At 35.2% G+C, this 21,676-nt stretch overlaps 1 protein-coding gene across 1 annotated transcript in view; it reads left to right on the top strand.

Annotated features, from left to right (window-relative positions):
* Window positions 1–21,676, top strand: part of ITGBL1 (integrin subunit beta like 1) — a 197,711-nt gene that overhangs the window by 89,176 nt on the left and 86,859 nt on the right. The window contains exons 4-7 of the mRNA XM_070408638.1: window positions 3,642–3,764; window positions 7,470–7,610; window positions 11,331–11,471; window positions 17,971–18,117. Of these exons, the coding sequence (XP_070264739.1) occupies window positions 3,642–3,764; window positions 7,470–7,610; window positions 11,331–11,471; window positions 17,971–18,117 (552 nt within the window). The remainder of the gene's footprint in view (window positions 1–3,641; window positions 3,765–7,469; window positions 7,611–11,330; window positions 11,472–17,970; window positions 18,118–21,676) is intronic.

The raw sequence follows: 21,676 nt of genomic DNA, 5'->3' as shown, positions 1-21,676 counted from the left end.
TAGCTTGGAGCAGAAGGGAAAAAGAGGTAAATGGAGTGGGGCATAAGACTGAAGGGCAGGCTGAGATGGAGCTGGGGACTGATTGAGTTCCAGAATCTTCTGACTCTGTAGGGGCCCAGAAAGGCAAGCACAGTCTGCAGGGTGAAGTAAAGTGTGATGCCATTGCACAAGGGTATAGGCCAATGTTCAAGACTGGGAAGCTATCCTAGAGAGAGACAGCTATATTAGTCAGAAGGATGTGTCTGTGCTAAAATAATCTGGCATAAAGCAGAAGACCAGTCCTAGAACCTGAATTAACTGGCAACCAAGAGAGAGAAGCAGTATGACACAGCATGAACACAGGAGTCTGGCACTTTTGCCTGGTCTTCCATATGCCATGTCTTAGAGTCTCAATTGTGATTTCTACTTGGTAGGGGAGACAGGAAGTCTTTGAGCTGTTGTAAACTTCCTACATCAGCCAGGAATGGTTCCAATGTGTGGATGGGAGTGAGCCTGCCTGTGGGAGATGTCAGTGAGAAGTTGTAGAATTCAGAGGAAGAGACCGTTTCTTCCCATCTTTCCTGAAAATAACTACTGCATACACTCCTATGTTATACCTCTCTCTCCAAAACCACGAAGCCTCCAGGAATTCCAACAGATAAATTCTAAAATTTTTCGCTAGTAGTCTTGATCCTCTACTATCTGGCTTCAACCTACCCTTTTCTCCAAACTCAGGTCAGATGCTTCACTGTTCTTTAATTCCCCACTCATAATCCTTAGCTCAAGCTCTTTCCTCAATATCACATCTTTTCTTCATTTCCACTTGTTGAAATTCTATCCATGGTCAAGTGCCAACTCTAGAACTTACTCTTTTATTGTGCCTTTCCTCCTTCACAGAGCCAGACTAGGATTTAAGTTTATACTTTCTATAAAGCATTTGTCACAAATCTATTGCAAATACCTTTGCATCATCTGGTTTTATATATATAAAATATTATAAATACATACATATATACATACACAAAGATTAGCTAAAGCAGGTTTACAGTTGTATGCGAAACACAGAGTTTATCCCTGTATTGCTATTTATTATCTTAATACTTTTTGTATTACAACTGTAAGCCTACTTTTGCTCACCCCTGTATAAATTATTAATCATCTAGCTCTTTCTGCCTGGTCTATGATTTACTTCATTTTAATTTTATTCATCTTATTATCTCCTATAATTTTATTCATCTCATTATAGTTTTCCTCTTCGTATCTCCTATAGTTTTCCAATAATATAATAGGCAACAAGAAAATTTAATGAATACATATGTGGATGGTTGAAAGACAGCATAAATGTGACAATGAAAAATAAGGTTAATAATTAAAGAAAAAATTGAAACGAGGCAGGACCATGAATTATAGCATTAGATTTGAAATGAACTTTTATAAGTTGAAATCATTCTCAGAAAAAAGCACACAAAAATGAAGTTTAATAAAAGTAAAATTCATACATGAATTCTCAAGGAAGAAAAAGAACAAGCTCAAATTCTGCAAAATCACTCATTTATATGTGACTATAAGATAAAAATAGGTATTATAGCTATTAACAAATTTCAAGTGACTAGAGTAACAGAATCATGCAGAGGGTATGAAAACAGGGGTGCATAAATATAAAGTTTACCTGGAGAAATATACTAGGTATCTTAATGGGAGAAGAGGAAAAACCCAAAGTTTTCTGAAAGACTACTATATACTAGACACAGTAGTGTTTTTAGAAAGATGATTGGATGATATTTATCACTTGGTCCTCACAGCAGCTCTATGAGGTAAATATCATTTGTAGATAAGGAATTTGAATTAAAGATTAAAATAATAACCCCAAAAAGTGTAGCTAGCCCTGGCTAGTGAGACTTATTTGGTTTGGCATTGTGCCGTGCACCAAAAGGTTGCTGGGACCAATTCTTGGTTAGGGCCCATGCCTGGGTTGTAGGCTTGATCCCCAGTAGGGGGTGTGCAAGAGGCAGTGGGTTAATGTTTCACTCTCATATACATGTTTCTCTCTCTCCCTCTCTATTCCTCTCTCTCTAAAAATCAATAAAAATATAGCTAGTGGGGATTAAAACCTGGATTTGGCTACACGTCTACCTAAATCCAAGATTTTCAAGTAGGTCACATATAGAATCTCCAGTTTCGAGTGGCTCAAATCATTTATCAATATCATCTCTGGTTCCTCCCTATTCTTCACCAAGTCAAGCCCAATCAGTCACCAAGTTTTGTCTGTTCTCCTACAAAAGGTGTATTTGTTTCTTTCTAAAGTCCTTGCCATCACCTCAGTCAGCTTCTACCTTCTATGCAATAATTCTTTCCTCGTATCTACTTTTCCCCTAATTCCAGCTTATTCTTTGTATGACAACTAGAGTAATCTGATAAAATTTCATAAATTACCACAACTCTATTATAAATATATGTATGGCTTCTCATTATTCTTGGATTACAGTTCAAAATTTTTAACATGACCTTTAAGACTTCCATAAATTGCACCTTTAGTTGCCTAATTCTTTTTATGCCACTTTTCACATTATTGTTCTTCACTATCTCTCATTTCTCTTATCTTTTTTTTTTTTTTTTGCTTGGTTTTTAGTTTTCAGCTTAAGTAAGAGCTACTTCTCCAGGGACCCTATCTTTGACTCTCAGGTGTCAGTTAAATCCCCTTGCTATGTGCTTTTGCAACACTTTGCACTTCTCCATTTACTTTGTCACATTGAGTTCTGCTCATATAAAAAATCTGAGAGAAGGATTTGGTTGAGTTGATCTGTTACATTCTAGCATCTAAGGTAGTGCCTGTTGAGTGGTAAAGTCTCAATTTATCTTTAATGTTGTGATGATCAATTAAAAATTAAAAAATAAGTTTTCAAAAGGAAGTTCCTTAAATGAACATTCTATCTCTCAGTATCATTTAAATGCTGTTTTACTGTCAGTGAAATCACTCTCAGGGGTTGAAGTGAAATCCTCAAACTTGGCTGAATATGTGCTATGTGGTAGAACAGATAACTCCAGTGCCTCTATCACCCTGAGCTGCCTTGTGATTCTGATGAGCTCCTAGGTTTCTCTGCCTAAGAAAGCCCATTCTGGTCCCTTGTCATTAGAATATGTATATCAGTTTGACACTGTGGATATGAAATTATTAGGGGCATCTACATTTTTCATTTATGCATTTAATAATGAATTCCACAAATGTCTATTACATAAATAGTATGCTCAAATATTATATCAAGCATTGAGTAAATACTGGTGAGGCAGATAAGTAAGGTTACTTTCCTCACAAAGCTTAGAATTTTCTGCTTTAGTTCACTTCAGACCCAGGTAAATCAGAAGGTATTCATTCATGCATTGATTGGAAGGACATGAATAAGCAGCTTTGCACTGAGGAGGTCAAATTTAAATTCATGAAACTATTAGAGGTCAATCATAATGACTGTGCTAGAAAAAATAATTTCTGTGCTACAATAATCTTAAGAAAGAATGTCTTGTTATCTATCTCCTCATACCCAAAAAAGTACATAATTTCAATAGTAAATTGATTTGAATTTTCTCTCTTTGAAGGAGGTTAAAATTCATTAAGTATAATTTATATGCATTTGACAAATAATTTTTGCTTGGTTTTAATGGTTTAGGTACATGTCACTGTGGCAGATGTAAGTGTGATAATTCAGATGGAAATGGACTCGTTTATGGCAAATTTTGTGAGTGTGATGATAGAGAATGCATAGATGATGAAACAGAAGAAATATGTGGAGGTATGTATATTAACTGCAGAAATTAATAAAGTACTTGATTTTTCACTTGTTTCATTGTGCTTTTATCTCTCTATAAATTTCTGTACCAGCTTTATGAATTTTGTCTGAACTTACATTATTTGGAAAACATTTTATATAAGGAAAGTTATACTAAGGCATTCAAAGTAACTTGTACTTTTTAAATGCAAAATCAGATTATTGCTGGAGGAGAGGCAGATCTTATGTCAAGCAGGCCAACTACATAGTTCTGAAGTGGTTGGACTTCATCTTTTCTGCTCATCTTATCTGCTTTTATTGTCTCTTTTCTCCAATCTTTCAATTACATATTTTATTTTCATTCTCTTTGTACATCATTAACCTTTAAATGGTCTCAGGTCCTATTGGAGACATGAGGCCAATAGATTTATTAGCTTAGTATTTATTTACCCCTCAACACACATACACAGATAATATTTTTCATGATCTTTTCTATGTACCACCATTACTCAAATCATTTTTGTCTGTTGTACTAGCAATTGCATGCTTGCTAGTGCCAATCACTGGTCCAACATGAGGTAATGCCAAAGACTGTACTCTTGACCCCTCACCAATGAGAACTGCATCAGTGCCCAGGATGTGGCGTTCCATGAGAAGATCCGCTCCTCGCCACCCATAGTGTCCCTCTCTTCTGTTTACCTAACTGCAAGCCTGTTCCTAAAGTTTCAATTTGCAATCATACCGACACAGGAGAGGAAAGTAGAGAGCAATGAAAATCCCTTTAGTTTAGGTAAACCCTTCTCTGCAGTTGATAATTTGTTTTAGTGTGAGATCATCTTTCTATTAATAAGCAGTTGCTTATTTCATTTATCTCTGACAAGATTCCAGTTCATGGAATCCTATCCTGTTTGCAGAATGGGTGATTTCAGAAGAGTATTTCCTTGGAAGGATCAGGGGCAAAGGGGGCCAGGAGGAACCAGAGGCCATTGAGAAAGGGTCAATAACATAAGACAAACTGTCCCTTTGTTGACTAAAACAAATTAGAGCTTCGATTCCCGTGGTCATCCAGATATTCTTATTTAGGTCTGCTTGGGTCTTTCTCTCTGGCTTCATTGCTGGACAATCCACCAGGATAAAACAAATGCAAAAGTCTTCTTTTTTTCAAGCCAGTGACCTAAGCTAGATACTGCTCAGAGAATTCTGCCAAAGGGCTCCGTCCAAAATAATAAGAACAATTAGATAAATACACCCACAAATATGATGTATTTGTCCTCTTGCTGTTTCAGTTACAATTATTACAAATCAAAACAAGAGGAATGGAACATGCTTGGGGCCAAGGTGTTCTGATGCAGACCACCAAAGCAAAGTCTATTTGCCTTTGTAAATGTAAACATTTAACTTGAAACAACACAACAGGAGATTGTTAACTCTCAACCTTTCACTTAGATTTCCGTTTGTTTGAGGCTTAAGCAATTTCATGGTGCAAAGTCTCTGACCACAGACCCCAGCTTTCTGGTAAATCCTCTGGGGGTGACATTGACTGGGCTTGTAGATCTTTCCACCTGTCATTCACAGGGAACCAATCTGTTGAGAGGTGATTCTCCAGCCCATCAGCGAAGCAATGCAAAATGAGATTTTCTTGCTCCAACAATTTATACAAAGCAAAGAATGATCTTTATTGTCCAGGATGTGTATTGCCCTGAAGCTTTTATTTTATCTCAATTATTCAGATGTGTTTTGTTACAATATTTTCATTTGAGTTATGAGGATATCTGCTTACATTTCTATACATGCATAAAGGTGTAGCTTTACATGATTTTTCTTTTCTTTTTCACCTCTACCTCAATGATTGTTTTTACTAAAACTGAAATTGAATACTAAATTTTATAAATATACAAAGATTTTGGTGGGAAGAATGTAGATTTATGATCATTTGTTAATGTCAAAGTAATCCTTACATATGTAGCAGCTTACATAAATTTCCTGAAATTACAGAAAAAATAAATTCTGGTTTAAGAAGTTAATTAAGTTTTTTTAAAGAACTGGCTCATAGGACAAGCTTTCAGTACACTGTTGTCTTGCAATTTTCAGGGTAGCCCTCAAGTTTCTGAGGCTTGTGATTTAGCATTTTAATGTAATATTGTGTGTGTGTGTGTGTGTGTACATTCAGAGATATTTTTAAGTTCATAAACAAAATGTATAATACATACATATAATTATAATATGTAATTATAAATATAAATGTATAATTTAATAGCCTTTATATTTGCTTATGTGAATAAATTAAATTTGTTGGCGAAATGATCAAGTTAGAGGACACTTTGACTTGCTCGGTGTGTGTGATAATATGTTAGGCTAAGAAAAGGTGTGTGTTTTTTTAATGGGTTTCCCAGTTACTGCTTATTCAGACAGAAAACATGGAATTGTATGCATGGGTCTCTTTCTCTGTATCTCATTAGGGCAGTTTCTCTTCACCTCTTGTTCTTCCTCTTTGTCTCTCTATTGTGTGTCCGCTTGAAAGAAGTCTCATCTGAAGGGCAAGAGTTGCACAAGAAACCCTACTGAGACTCTTGCCATTGGCCAGGATGCCATAGTGCTTAGAAAGAAAATTAGCTTCACAATCAGTTTCCTATGGATCCTCTGGAATTATGGCTGTAGGAGGAAAACAAGGGAAGTTCAAAGACTTTAGTCATAGACTCTGATAAAACATAACTTCCTATATTACAGAAAAAATAGACTAAAACACAGTGTGACCCTGGTTTTTATCATATTTTCAAGAACAAGAAGCACACATTCATGTTTGGATGGCATAACTACAAAAAGGGAAGACATAAGAAGGATTTTAAAATCCTGACTCATAGGAAAAGCTTTTAGTATACGGTTGTCTTGCTATTCTCAAGAGTCCGAGGCTTGTGATATAAAAGAATTGCCATCTTTGGAAATTTGTAGAAGGATTGATAGATACGGATGCAGGAAGTGATGGCATGATGATTCATTACAGATTCATTGGTTGTAAGTACAAACAAGTAGGGTAACCGTTTGAAAGGGTGTGGTGATATCTGGACACAAAATGATGGGGTGCCCTTACCTACCATTTGTGTCCCCTTCACAGTTATGGTGGGAATTTGACTGTGAGATCCAGGGTCTAGAATATTTCATTGATCTAAATGAGTTCTAAACATTGTTTTAGCTGAAAACCTCTTTTCCATGTGGTGGAACACAACAGCTTGTGGGACACAGTTGAATGGAAAGATGAAACATTTCCTCTGGTTTAAGCAATGGTTCAGTCATTAATAATATGCATCCAAGTAAATACACACCATTGGTTTCTCAGTAGTTGATTTCATAAATAAAATATTTTAATGACCAATTCAAGAAGTGCCCTTAGAGTAAATACTTAAATGCATTTGAGTTTGGTGCATACATTTGAGATTTGAATGTAATAGACTTTCACAGTCTTTCCTATTATTTCTTTAAAATGCATTCATTTTAATCAGCTGCCTGGCTAGGACAAGTTAGAGGACACTTTGACTTGCTCGGTGTGTGTGATTATGTAAGTATAGGCATACCTATAATGTTTTTGGGAGAAACTACTTGATTATTTTAAGCAATAAGTGTGAAGCAGATATATTATTTCAGAAAGCAACAATGATTATAAAGAGGTAGAAAGTTAATTCTGCTTTTAAAGTTGCTTTTTTCCTCACTGTATAAAATTCATTTTGGGTAAAGGCCATGGAAAGTGTTACTGTGGAAACTGTTACTGTGATGCTGGTTGGCATGGAGATAAATGCGAATTCCAGTGTGATATCACCCCCTGGGAGAGCAAGCGAAGATGCACATCACCAGATGGCAAAATCTGCAGTAACAGAGGTGTGTCATTCATACACATTACTATGGATTTGGGAGGCAAACAGAGCTCTTAATTGTTAACACTCCTTTTCTCTGCATTTCCTTCTGTGTGGGAGGAAGTCATCTTTGATAGTCATTGACTTTGATGGAAATCAACATTTATTATACCAACAATTTTCTCTTTTTTGTCTTTTATCGAGTAGAAAACAGAAAAATTAGAAAGCTACTGTCATTCATTAAGCTTCACTGAACAAATAGTTAACATAGGAACTGTAATTTCTTTGGCGGCCGTCCAGAAATAGCATAGTGCAGCTAAAAGGCAATTCTTGTAGATACTTCTGTTAAATGTCTCTTGACTAACAAAACCATCTACAGCATGAGCATCTAATTATCCAGAGAACATTAAAAAAAAATCTCCTCTTAATGATGAGTCAATTGAAGTCTTGGTTGAAAAACAGAATTGACATAGAGTCATTTAACTTTTATATACAATAATAGAAGTGTCATATTGGACATAATATATTTGGAAATGGTATCAAAAGCCATATGAAATTTAGACTGGCCTTAGGCATACATTTAAAAAAATATATTACTATTGACAAATTATCATTTAAACTGTAAATTCATCAGCTGGACTGATGGGATAAAGAGAGCCATGCTGTAGGTGTTCTTTGCCTACCTGATGAAATGAATAAGTGGTCATATTTCCTTCTATAAAAATCTAGAAACTGGAAAAATATTTTTTCATTTCTATAAGTAAATGATGCATTTTCAGAGATAATACTTCCAGGGAAAACCTTAACACACACCAATTTTATCCTTTTAAAAACTGACATAGAACAGTAAAATGTGCCACATATCTGAACATAGAGAAAAGAAAGGAAAAGATCTGAACTTGTAACAAAAATCCTTTAAAAGACTTCTTCTTCAATTTATGTAGAATAGATCTGACTGTATATCATACTAATTCACGTTATGTTTTCCTTTCATATATAAGGACCCGTTTCTGCTTCAGTTCTTTTATTCGGCAGGGTCCATAGTCACGGTAAGGATGTCAGTGTAAGAAGCTTGAACTGTGTTACAGTGGGAAATAACCATTTAGGTGTTGAAGAGAGAGAGGGGAAAAGTGAAGCTGATTGGACTGTGGATCAGGTCCTCGTTCTGCAGGGATATGTGGGCTCTGAGGCAGACGTCGTTCACAAACACACATTACTTGCCACCTCTCCATCTCACCTCCTGCCTTCCCTCTCTTCTGGTGCTGAACGTTTTCTGATTTGGAGATCGGGCAGAGGCAGAACAGGAAGCAGCATGTCTAAATGAGGCTGGTAGCAGGTGAGATTCAGGAGTGTGTGAAGGCAGGCCAGGGCAGGCACCACAATGAGTTCCTTTTCCCAGAGCTACCACTTATGTCTACCCTACAACTCTCCTTATCATTGCTTCCCCGGTAGGAGAGAGACATTAATCCTGCACATGTCTGCCTCATCTTCCTTTTTAGCCCACCTTTAAGGACCAAAACGCCAATGTTTTGAATACAGCTCATCGGTGATAGAATAAATGTTCTTTATTGCCCACTTTTGTTTAATCACAATTTCTCACTGGACCCAATTTAACACATACCCATCCCCCCACATCACGTACCTTATTGCAAAAGCAATGCATATTCATCTTTAAAAATGCAGCTAGATAGTAAAGAAGAAAATGATCCATAATCTTCACATACAGATATAACCTCCTTTTGCATTATGGTACATAATATTTTGGTCTGTTTTTATTATTTATTTATTTTTAAATTCATTATTTGTATGCTTCCTGACATGTATTTTCTTCTAATTTAATACAAAAATTAAAGCATACTATACATACTAATTTTTAATTTTTTAAAATATATTTTTGTTGACGTCAGAGAGAGGAAGGGAGAGGGAGAGAGAGAAACATCAATGATGAGAGAGAATTGTTGATCTGTTGCCTTCTGCACATCCCCTTCTGGGGATCTGAGCATGCAACCCAGATATGTTCACTAAGAATTGAACCCTGTCCTGCTGGGTTGGCACATAACCACTGAACCACATCGGCTGGGCTGTAATTTTCTTTTTTTCATTTAACCATATATTTTGGGTATCTTTCCATGCTCACAGAGCAAAAACCTAATTTTTACCTTTAATGGCTGCTTGGTAATCCAAGCTACACATTGTACTAATTCTTTTTTGATTGATATTTATGTCACTAGTTGTTTTTCAACAACATAAATGCCATCATATTTAATATTCCTGAACATATTCTTTTGTGTACTTTTCCTTTCTTGTGGATAAATTATTTGAAGTAGACTCTTATGCTAAAATTCCCACATTTTCAGAGTACATATTGTGAAAAAAAAATGGTACATCCAGAGTTGTACTATTTTGTACTTCATGCCTCACCAATCTTTGATCCTAGCCATCTTTTCACCTCTGCCAATCTGACACCCAAAATAATTCTAACTCACTATTGTTTTACAGATCCCCCCACCCCCACCCCTTAGTAATCATAGGTTGAGTGGTAAGCATTTGTATGTTTATCTATCCTCACTACATCTCTACAAAATCTCTGATTGGTGTTCTTTTTGCCTTTGTCTATTTCACTTTAGGCATATTTGTCCTTTACATATTGGTTTCTAAGAATTGTTTAAGTTTGTGAAAGTAGTTCTTTGTCTTTTGCCCACATATGACTATTTATTCCAACTGTTTGTTTTTGGTGTTTTGTTTGCAACCAAATTTTTACATTTTTATATAGATCTATTTCTATTTTTCTTTATAGTAATTTGCTTTTGGGATTTTGAATAAAAAAAGATTTATTTTATGATTTTAGTTTATATTTTTAAATCTTCAATCTAACTAGATTAGAATGCACTCTGATGTGAGAGGTGAGAAAGAAATTTAACTTTATCTTTCCCTCAAAAGATGATTAGCTCGTGGCTCTAAAGATGATTATTGATAACTCACATAAAGTAAATATGATCTATAACTGGGCACTTCCCCTTTGGAAATCTACATGTGACCACAGTTATATTTCTCTATCTAATCCAACATACTCTATAACTTGAGCTCATCCTAGCTAGCAAAACTTATCATTGGGTTTCCTTACATGCACCTTCTGCTCCAGGGATTCCTTAGGATCCCCACACCCATCCCTGCCCTTCTTTGCTTATTCTTGCTTTCTTGACTTTTCTTGATTTGTTCTACTTCCAATAGATCCTAGAATATTTCCCCATCTCCCTACATATCCAGACCATCTATCCTAATTATTTCAGCCCACATTGATTTCTTCTTCCCAAACTCTTACAGTATTTCTCACAGTATGTATGTCCTACTTTACAAAATGCTAGTACTCAGATGTTTATTGTTTGCTTATTTTTCTTTCATTAGCTTTCTTTTTGTCAAGTATGTTGGGAGCTTCTTGAGGAAAAGGATTTTATCTTGTGCTATTTTAATTTTGGGGGTATTATCTTTGAGACAAACCAACACAGAGCTAATGACATATTCCACAATCCCATATAAATATTGACATAGATAATAACTTTTGTTTATTAGAGAATCTCTGTTATCAACTTTAGATGGAATTTTCCTTTGTAGAATAATTTTTTTCTGAATACATGTATTTTTCAAATATAAAGTAAGTCACAGATTTTTTAAAAAGTAATATATAAGCCTTTTTCTTTCATGAATGTTTCTCACTAAACTCACATAAAAGCATTTTCCCATGTAGGGACTTGTGTGTGTGGTGAATGTTCTTGCCACGATGTTGACCCAACTGGAGACTGGGGAGATATTCACGGAGACACCTGTGAGTGTGATGAGAGGGATTGTAGAGCTGTCTACGACAGATATTCTGATGACTTCTGTTCGGGTAAGTGCTCTCTAAATTCCTATTTAAAATTTTTAAAATATTCATTTTCCTATTTGAAGATTCATTCTGATTCTGACAGAAACTATAAAGGAACTGAGTGTGCATTCTGAAACATCGGATATCCACAGCACTCCTATTAGTCACTTGGAAACCTTTAAGATAATTCACACTTTGAGCAAAGACTGGAGAGGAAAAATGCATCACTCTCTTAAAATTAGTCTAATTTCCCACCAGGGAAAGCCATTAGCTCTAGATATCTATTGCTTAACTCAGAGAATTCAAAACTGGCAGACCATATGACAATTAACAGAATAGGTACCATGATGGCAAGCTATATTCATATATTGCAAAACTTAGGATAATACATCTCTCATGGATATTTTAATGCATTAATTCTTCAATATAATTTACATACCAAAATTATTCTGCAAATTAGTTTAAATTGAATATCATTAGTGGATTCAAAAAATTGTTTCATAAATAGTATTTGCCAGGGTCTGGACTGCATCTGGGCTTCTGGGCCCAGCAATGAAGGAGCTAAACATGATTCTTTTTATAAAAATTATACTTTATTGATTTTTTAACAGAGAGGAAAGGAGAGGGATAGTGAGTTAGAAACATCGATGAGAGAGAAACATCAATCAGCTGCCTCCTGCACACCCCCCACTGGGGATGTGCCCGCAACCAAGGTACATGCCCTTGACTGGAATCGAACCTGGGACCCTTCAGTCCACAGGCCGACGCTCTATCCACTGAGCCAAACCAGTTAGGACTAAACATGATTCTTGACTTTATGGAGCTTGACATCTAAATGAAAAGGGATAAATATATGACCTGCCAGAATTTTTAAGGGTTCAATGGGGAAAAAAAATAGATCTGTCTGCAAAAGTGTCATTTAGCAAAAATGGGTTATGGGTGTTCAGCCCAGTTAGGTTTGATAATCCAGAAGGCAGAGACATCTCTTTAAGCTTGACTTCTTGGTTGGTGTACATGGATAGGAAACACTACTGGTCTATTCAAAGCAAAGGGAGATAAAAGAGCTGCCCTATCTAAGTGTGATTGTACAACTGCAAAGACCTCTGACCTCGTTGAGGGGATCCTGTTGCTTAAACTTCCCACTATGGAACGTTTCCTCTTTTGATTAGTCCTCGTGTTCAGGAGGATTTCCTAAATAGTTCAAGAATCCTGTTCTCTTGAGGGGATGATGCTCTTTTCAGATTTTTCTATTATTCATGAATATGAATGTTCTTTATGATCACACCAGCATAATGCAGGGCTTGACTCTATTGTAAAGACAAGGGGGAGTTTGTGATGGTTTTATGCAGAGGAGGGCTGTAGTCACGGGTCTGGTTGTGTGGGTAAATGTTACTGAGATGGGGAATATAGAAGGAAATTGTCAAATATATCAATCATAAAGGACAAATGGCAACCTAACATCTGTATTTTTTTTTAGCTTATTAAATATGTGGGTCTAAAGGATCAAAAATGAATGAGAATTTAGTGATAAGCACAGAGTTGGTAATGAAAACTATACTGAGACTCAATGAATATCATTTAAGAATGTCATTTTAAGATTGTGAGATAAAATATGAATTCACACAATTTAAAATAAGAAAATAAAGGAGATAATCAGGTTTTTTATGTATAAAAAATGTGTGTGGCTTTCTGACAAACTCCTCCCCTTCCCCCTACGGTGTGCTCTTCCTTGTTAAATTCATGATCCTGATTTGGGAGTGGGGTAGAAAATTTCAAAATAAATATATTGTAGTGATAATTCAGGCTCTTGTGAATTGGTCTATCTCAACTGTGAGGGACTAGGACCATGAGGTGAAGATGGATATTGGCATTTCAGTTGATATCTCTATCCTTTTATAAGTTCACAATTCCTGTTGCATGTTACTTAAGCTTAAAATTACTATTATATGTTGGGCAGATAAAAGCCATTAAGAAGGACTACTTGGAATCTGAAACTTTGCACTTCATTTAATCCCTCCCTTTTTCCTTCTATCCCATTTTTCTTTTCCTCTCATTTTTCATTCTTCCATATCCTATGAGATTTCAGACAAGAATGTTAAGCAATTGAGGTTTCTCATGGAAGGCAGCTAGAAGAGAATGATTAACCATTTATATGTGGTTTCCATGCTGTGGGTATAAACAGGTAGGAATGGGCAAAAGTGTTAAGGTAATAGGCTGCAGTTTGAACAATAAGAAATAAGACAATGATTCATGAAATCTGTAATTGTGATTTTGTCATTATTTGAGTGAAATGAATATGTCCAGTTCTCCATAGCCTGCCTCTCACGGTTAAGTTGAGGCATTTAGGAAAGAAGAAACATTGACAGAGATCCTACTCTGATAGATACTTACCAAGTTCGTTCACATATCTCATTCCATTTTAGGCTCATACTAACTCAGAGAGGGAGACATGATTATCTATATTTTAACAGAAGAGGAAACAGGTTCAAAGAAATTAAGTTACTTGAAAAAGTTTGCACTGCCTTTAAGTGTCATTTAAAAACACATATGGCCCAAATACTCATGTAATTTAATCTCCAAGTGATGAAAATAAAATTCTTCAATTTGTTTTGATAAGGAAGAACTATCCTTTTTGGTGCTCAAAATTCTTATAAAACTAAACTTCTCTGAACATAATTATGATCTTGGGCAGGCACCGATCTCAGCAGTATTTCTTTATTCTTACTAAATCTGTGTAATTTTATATATAAGGCTTAGTGAATTATTAGTCTTTACAATTTTTCTAATTGCCTAAGTCACACCATAGGAAGGGTGCCATGCAGCTGATTACTGAGTTTGTTAATAAGCTTAGTTTTATGAGACAAAAGTAATCCAACTATGTCAATATTCTCTAGTGATTTATGCAAGGCTGGAGTGTAATATGGTTCAGATGAAATGCAGCTTTATTTTTAGTTTCTATTCTTGCCATCCAGAGAGTGTTGGTCTTACTCAAATCCAAAAGAAATCTCCTGATGGATTAGTTTAGGTTGGCCCTTCTCAGTAATACATTTAAATGTAGATATTTTGTGCCTACTCCATCATAGGTATAGAAGTACAAATATTTTAAAACATAATCCCTGCTTTCAAATAAACTTGCTTTATTTATTTTTTTCTTTTATTGCTATATATTGTTCACCATTCACATGGTGCAGTTAGTATGTATTTAGTCATACACAAACATCACACACGCACACACACAAACACTCAAAGATGATATTATTGACAAAACTTGGGTGCGACTAAAATGGCCAGGACATGACCAGTAATCCTAAAGTATACCAACTGTTACTTCAGTTCTATGAGCTGCTCCTTTGAATTTACTTTCTGATTCTGAAATACATTTCTATTCCTGATGATTGCTTACCACCTTGGTCTCTTTCTCAAATTTCAATAATTGAAAAATTATGCTGCAGTGTGACCTTAAACTCCATCTTTCAGTTTGGGTTGCCTATCAAAATAATGAAAATATAAGATTAGTCCTGGCTTACAGTAGTTTGGAAAATGGAATCATTTGATAGAACCTATATTATGTGGGAAATTTTATCATTGTGGATTACCAAAGCACTAAGGAAAGAAACTGAAGGAAATTATTAAGTATGTTCAGTTTGCATTGTCTTGAAGGAAAATCAATATATTGAATGATTTTTTAAAATAACAAGTACTGATTAGATCTAATTTATTTCCCCGAACCTTTCTCTATTGATTTTCTTCATATTACTTTGTAAGAAACTACTTGTCAACATCAGATTCCAGTTCATGACCATTTTAAAAGAAAGGAATGTCCACTATAGCAGAAGAATGTTTGTCTGGAGTGAATGAAACTGCATTGTCCTGTATTTCTGAGTTTAGATAGCTTAAATCAAAGGAGCACAATAATTGCAAAGAAAAAATTAGTTTTGGTGTCAGCAGTCTCTAATATCATGGCTTGAGAGCCTTTTTAGTTTTACCTGCCCAACATTGCCATGATGACACTTGATGTCTGGTCTTGCTGCCAACTCCCCACCCATTTGGTACAGATTTGGCTATGATCCCATTTACCGTACATACCAGCACCAATACCATGCTGTTCTCCCATTGTGTGTGTGTGTGTGTGTGTGTGTGTGTGTGTGTGTGAGTGTGTGTGTGTTAATGTATGCTTACAGATCTTTTGAAAGCAGTTCTCCTCATATTTGATATCAGGAATAAATAACAACCTGTATCTTTTATTTCTGTTTTGTTATCTTTGCTTGCAGAGTTTAAAGAAATATTTGTTAGAAGCAATGAAATTAGCTCCTGCAGGCATACTCTACAAGCTTGATAAACTAGCATGGAAACATTACATATCTGATCAGAGTGGTGAAATTCACATCTTTTAGTTCTCTCACTTTTAAAGATAAAGTCCAGTGAGATGAGGCCCCAAAAGATGAACTAGTGACACATTTAGATCAAGGACACAAGTATCCTAATTTCTTTTATGCCCTTTCTACTATTTGTGTATAAAATACTCTGATAGTGTATGTTATGGTAGTCTAAAAGATTTTGATGCTAAATTAAATCTTATCTTTTCTAAACTTTTCTTTGTATATCAAAACCATGCATTTTCATCTTCTTTATCTTTATAAAATGATTCCTTCTCTCTCTCTCTCTCTCTCTCTGTCTCTCTCTCTCTCTCTTTCTCTCTCTCTCTCTCTCTCTCTCTCTCTCTCTCTCTCTCTCTGGCATAACTTTTACAGAAGAATTGAGAGACTAGGAACTCCAGAAGAAAAATTGCAGTTTCCTTTATGACTGGAGGTGAAGCATAAATTCATAGGATTCATCTTTAAGATGCCCCATGATACTGCATTAAATGTACAGGAAATAGAAGTGCAACATATCACAGGCTACATCTTCCTCTAGTGTTTATAGCAGAGCACAGAAATAGCAAAGGATTAAAAAAAATGAAGTTACAATCATACATAGAGCTATTTTTTCTAGAGCAGCTGCATTTTTCCATAATTTTTAATGCATCCACAATTAATCTGACATATTTTGATATTAATTGGACCATATTTTAACTCTAAAAATACCTTATTAATAACTTCTGACTGTCCTCACAAATTTGTTTTATTCAGCCACAGTTACTTTAATATTTACATGTGGATGATCCTCAGATAGACAATAATAACCGCTCTTAAATCTGTGTCCCAACGATAGAACCTGAGACTGTTCTCCCTTCAGTCACAGGTGTCCCCAGCACAGGCTCCTGTTTCATTTTAGGTGCCTAGTTATTGGGACCTTCACACTGGGCACAGGCTGCTGCCTGAGGATTTCAAACAACTGCAGCAGCAGGTGGCATCCTCCTGGGTAGGGACTTCCTGGCATCTTAAACCTGCTGGGTATTTTGTTCTAACTTTTACAGCTATTTTAAACTCTCAGGAGTAAAGCTTCCCCCCCTTTCAATCTAACTCTCTTGTTCAGTTTTTTTTTTTTTTTTTTTTTTTTGTTAAAGTGTTAACTGATCTTCCACAAATGACAGCATGTTCTGTACTTTGCCTGGTATCCTCATGGCAGATCTAAATGTTCTTGAAATGAAGACGCTTTGTCTTCAAGAATTTCAAAGCCATTAGCTCTTATAAGATGGCAGAATAGATTGTACTTTAAATGTTAAAGATTTTGTTTTTAAAACTGTTATTTACCTATGCATTTGCAATACAGCTCTGTTCGCAAATTTTGCTTGAAATGGCATGAGGGTTGAGGAGAAGAGTAGGAATTTCTTAAGCTGGGATAAATGGCAAAAAGCCACAGGATCTACAACCAATGAAATCTAATTGCTAATAAATTAAACTACTAAAATAAAAATCCTCATATTTGAAGGCCTAAATGGTCCTATTCACATGTTATACATACAGGGTATCCCCAAAAATGTATACACACTTTGAATAAGTATTAATTTCAATGGATTAAATCTGAAAAGAAAGAAACATTGGCATTAATAATTATTCAGTGTGTATACATTTTTTGGGGACATCATCATTGATGTTTCTATCTCTCTTTTCCTCTCCCTTTCTCTCTGAAATCAATAAAAATATAATTAATTAATTAATTAATTAAAGAAATAAATATAATGAAAATAATGTGTGGGTGACTTCAAAAGATAAGACCCTGTTTCACAAACAAATTATTTTCCATTTCCAATGCTTTCTCCACATGAATTAATTGTCAAATCCATCAAATATTCTATTTAGGCTATAGCAGGCCAATACAATCACATGCATATAGATTTTGATAAATTCACATTTATAGCCCTATAAGCCTGTTAATCATATCTGGAGTTGTTGCCTTTCTTTACCCCTCATGAGCAATTAATATAAATTAGTTATTTAGGATCTTGAGAAAAATGTTCCTTTGCTTTAAGGTCTAATATTGTTAACTAAGATCATGACTCATAACATTCCCTGTTGAAATGAATTCTGACTTCAATATATTTTTCACACGTATATATATTTTTACTGCTCTCATTGTGAAGGTCATGGACAATGTAACTGTGGAAGATGTGACTGCAAAGTAGGCTGGTATGGGAAGAAGTGTGAGCACCCACGTTCCTGCCCACTGTCGGCTGAGGAGAGCATCAAGAAGTGTCAAGGGAGCTCCGATCTGCCCTGCTCCGGAAGGGGTAAGTGAGGGCTCTCAGGCCTTACCACCGCCTCCTAATCCTATGCGACAGATGAATTCAGTTCACATATATCCTATTGAAAAGATAGCTAAGATTCCTGAATGAGCGATGAGTCTTTTAAGAACTAATAAAACATACAGATGATGTATCAGAATTGTACACTTAAAAATATATATAATCTTATTAACCAATGTTGCCCCAATAAATGTAATGAAAAAAAATCCAAGTTCCATGAATGAAAGTACCTGGAGAAATATAATCTCTCTTTCCCTTTTTGCCCCACACACCCAGACACGCTCACATGCTATCAATTCACTGTAGCCTTGAGGTTTGTTCAATTTCAGTTCATTTTGACTCAGTTCAATGATACATTAAAAAGAAAATAAAAATGTTTGAATATTTGCTCAAAATTTTCTGAATGAGACCATCTAATAGTTCACTGCCATTTCTGAAACTCAATAACATTGTATTGGGGAGAGTGTTGGCTTCTGAAAGAGCATTGTATGCACAGATAGTTCTGAATAGGCTTTTGTTGTCTTAGAAGGCACGTGGTCTCAGGTGCACTCTTGGTACCAAATCAGTACAAATTGAAGAAGGAGGCATTCATCTAGCGGAAAGCTGGTTCCATTCTTTTTGATTTATCAAAATGAGTAATACAATTTCACCTCTAACTTGAAAATGGCAACAAACATTAATATAAACTATGCTTTCAGAGGAACTGGTAATTGAAGTTATTGTAAATTTTATTCATGAGAGAAGAAAAGGAATACTTCCTTTACCTGAATGCTAGATCAGATGTTTAATTTTGTTACAGTTTTCTTTTTGAAAAATAAATTTGTTATTGGGATATAATTCAAGTACCATAAAAGTTGCTTGTTTTAAAGTGTATAACGTAGCGGCTTTTAGTATATTAACAAAATTATGCAACTATCACCTTTATCTTATTCTAGAACTTTTTCATCACCACAAAAAGAATCTCTGTACCCCTTACCAGTCATGCCCCATTCTCCTCTCCCCTCAACCCCTAAACACTATTAATCTATGGATTTTCCTAATCTGGGTATTTCATATAAATGGGATTATAAAATATGTGACCTTTTTGTTTCTGGCTTTTTTTCACTTAGGATGTTTTCAAGCTTTATCCATGTTGTAGCATGAACTTCATTCCTTTTTATGGCTGAATAATATCCATTTGTATGGATAGGCCACATTTATTTATCCATTTATCTTTTAATGGACATTTGGAACGTTTCTACTTTTCAGCCATTGTGAGCAATGTCTATAAACATTCATGATTAAGTTTTTGTGTGAATTGTGCTTTAATTTCTCTTGGGTTTATACCCATAAGTGGGATTGCTGGGTCATATGGTAATCTAGGTTTAACTTTTTGAGGTACTATCTTTAAGGTACAGTCATTTTACACTACCACCAGCAATGGTAAGGTTCCAGTTTCTTCACATCCTTGCCATTATTTGTTATCGTCTGCTTTTAAAAATTACTCATAGTTTTCCTCATGTAGAAAACTCCCAAAGTCTCCAAGATTATTTGTACCATAGGTATTTTCCTATACTCTGATATTTGTTCCTAATGATTGTAAGTAGGAAGATAAGAAAGATATGGGTAGAGGAATATTTTTATTTCACAAGCATTTCTGACTTACCCCGTCTCTCACTGATAACCCTAGACAAAAACCAGTGTTCTGCCTGCATTAATACAGTATTGCCATTGTAGTGCTTGAGTCTCTCATGCTTTTAAAGTAATATTAAAAGTTAGTATCTTTCAGACTACTGTTATTTATTTATTTACTCATACATACATTCATTTATTGTTAAAAATAACATATAATGGGAAAAAACAAAAACATACAAAATATCTCTCAAGCAGAGATATTTTTCATTTGTCTCTAAAATTTTTAATATACTGCTAGTGCAAGAAGGTTCTTTTGGGCTTTATCTATAAATTTTTAATAAACTCTAATAAACACATATTTGTTTCTTACCTTTCTAGAGATTAGCCAATAAATTTAGCTACAATTTGAAGAAGTAGAGTATATCTAAAGTTTGTTATTAAAAAGGTGTTGAATATATGGATTAAGTTATAATTTCTATTTCTTATAATTCATTTAAGCCTTTTGAAATACTTTACAAATAAATAATAAGCTTTTCTAGTTTCCTCATGGAGAAATTGAGGTATTAATGAGTGAAGTGATTTCTCAGGGACCATAACAAAATATAAGGATATTGAGAGTGAAGACCAAGGATTTATGGGAGCCAGTACTCAGAGCAAAGATCGGAGACCCTTCCTTTTTCATAGTGCTACATCTGCAAACTCATTGGCATTGGATGTTTCATAGCAAATAGCCAATGTGAAACTTGCGAAGGATTAGTTTTGTAATATATGAGTGACAATTGCATCAGTGGTTACATGACTGAGGAAAGCAATTACAAGGCCCATCTGTTCACAAGCCAGAGAGCTTCTTCAGCTTACCAGCTGGGGCCAAGAAAAATAAATTATCCTGGAAGAATGTACTGAAGTTCCTCAGTAGAGTCCACCTCAGAGGTGAGGTGAAGGCGTTTTCCACTGGAAATTAAATTGGATGACTTGCTACTGCTGGTGATGACTGAGTGTGCTCCTATGTCTTCAAGGTAGGGGAATAATTTACATTATCTCTTAGGTTATCTGCTTATCCTCTGATTCCTTGTTTTCTATTTCTTATTGGCTAGGAATAACTTTTCATTTAATTTAGTTGACTCTCATGTAGTCAATATGGATATACAGTTGTTCATCTTAATTTCTGCTCCTGGGAGTTAGGCACGATGTACAACTTTCTCTATTTTCATACCAATGTTCTGCTAAAAAAAACTGAAATGATAGGTTACACATTAGCTTTAAACTCTTCGTGACTTAGAAATACATTTATTATTATTATTGAGGTTCTCTTCCTGAGTCTGTGCCTGGCTTTGTTAAAAAAACATGTGAACAAAGTGATGTGTTCACTTTGGAGCAGAAGCTAAAGAGGCGGTGAGAGATTTGCCATCTCCGTTTTCCTCTGGCCCGGGGATTTGGAGTATTTGAGATGGTGGCTAGTTAGCTTGGGTCTCTGAATGAGGATAATTAGCAGAAACCTCTGCTGACACCACCAAGGGACCTGTAACAGGAGCAAGAAATAAACCTATCTTTTTTGAATCAGCTCAGATATTGGGGTACTTTGTTACTGCAGCAGAACTCCTGACTCATACTGTCTGCCATGTACAAAATTTAGGGAACACAGTTAAACCAAAGCAAACAAACAAACCAAATGCAACAAAAATCTCATTTCAAACCATAAAAGACAACTGAGGTTAATAATATATGCACATCATATCAATATCTAAATCAAAATAAATATAAACGTGCATATTTTACAAATGATGTATTTATGCTACTCTATCAACAGCATGTTATGCACACTTACTCAATGGGTAAAATGTTAAGAACATTGCACGCATTGTCTTTTTTGCTATCCCCCAAATATAATGAGGTAGGAAAAAGAACAATTTTTCTTCTCTTTACAGAAAAA

Source organism: Myotis yumanensis, unplaced genomic scaffold (assembly GCF_028538775.1).
Source record: "Myotis yumanensis isolate MYYU_CA2020_CCGP unplaced genomic scaffold, mMyoYum1.0.hap1 SCAF_3, whole genome shotgun sequence".
In the NCBI taxonomy this organism is placed as follows: Eukaryota; Metazoa; Chordata; class Mammalia; order Chiroptera; family Vespertilionidae; genus Myotis; species Myotis yumanensis.
The sequence above is the reverse complement of the archived record's forward strand: the minus strand, read 5'-3'. Positions and strand labels throughout refer to the sequence as shown.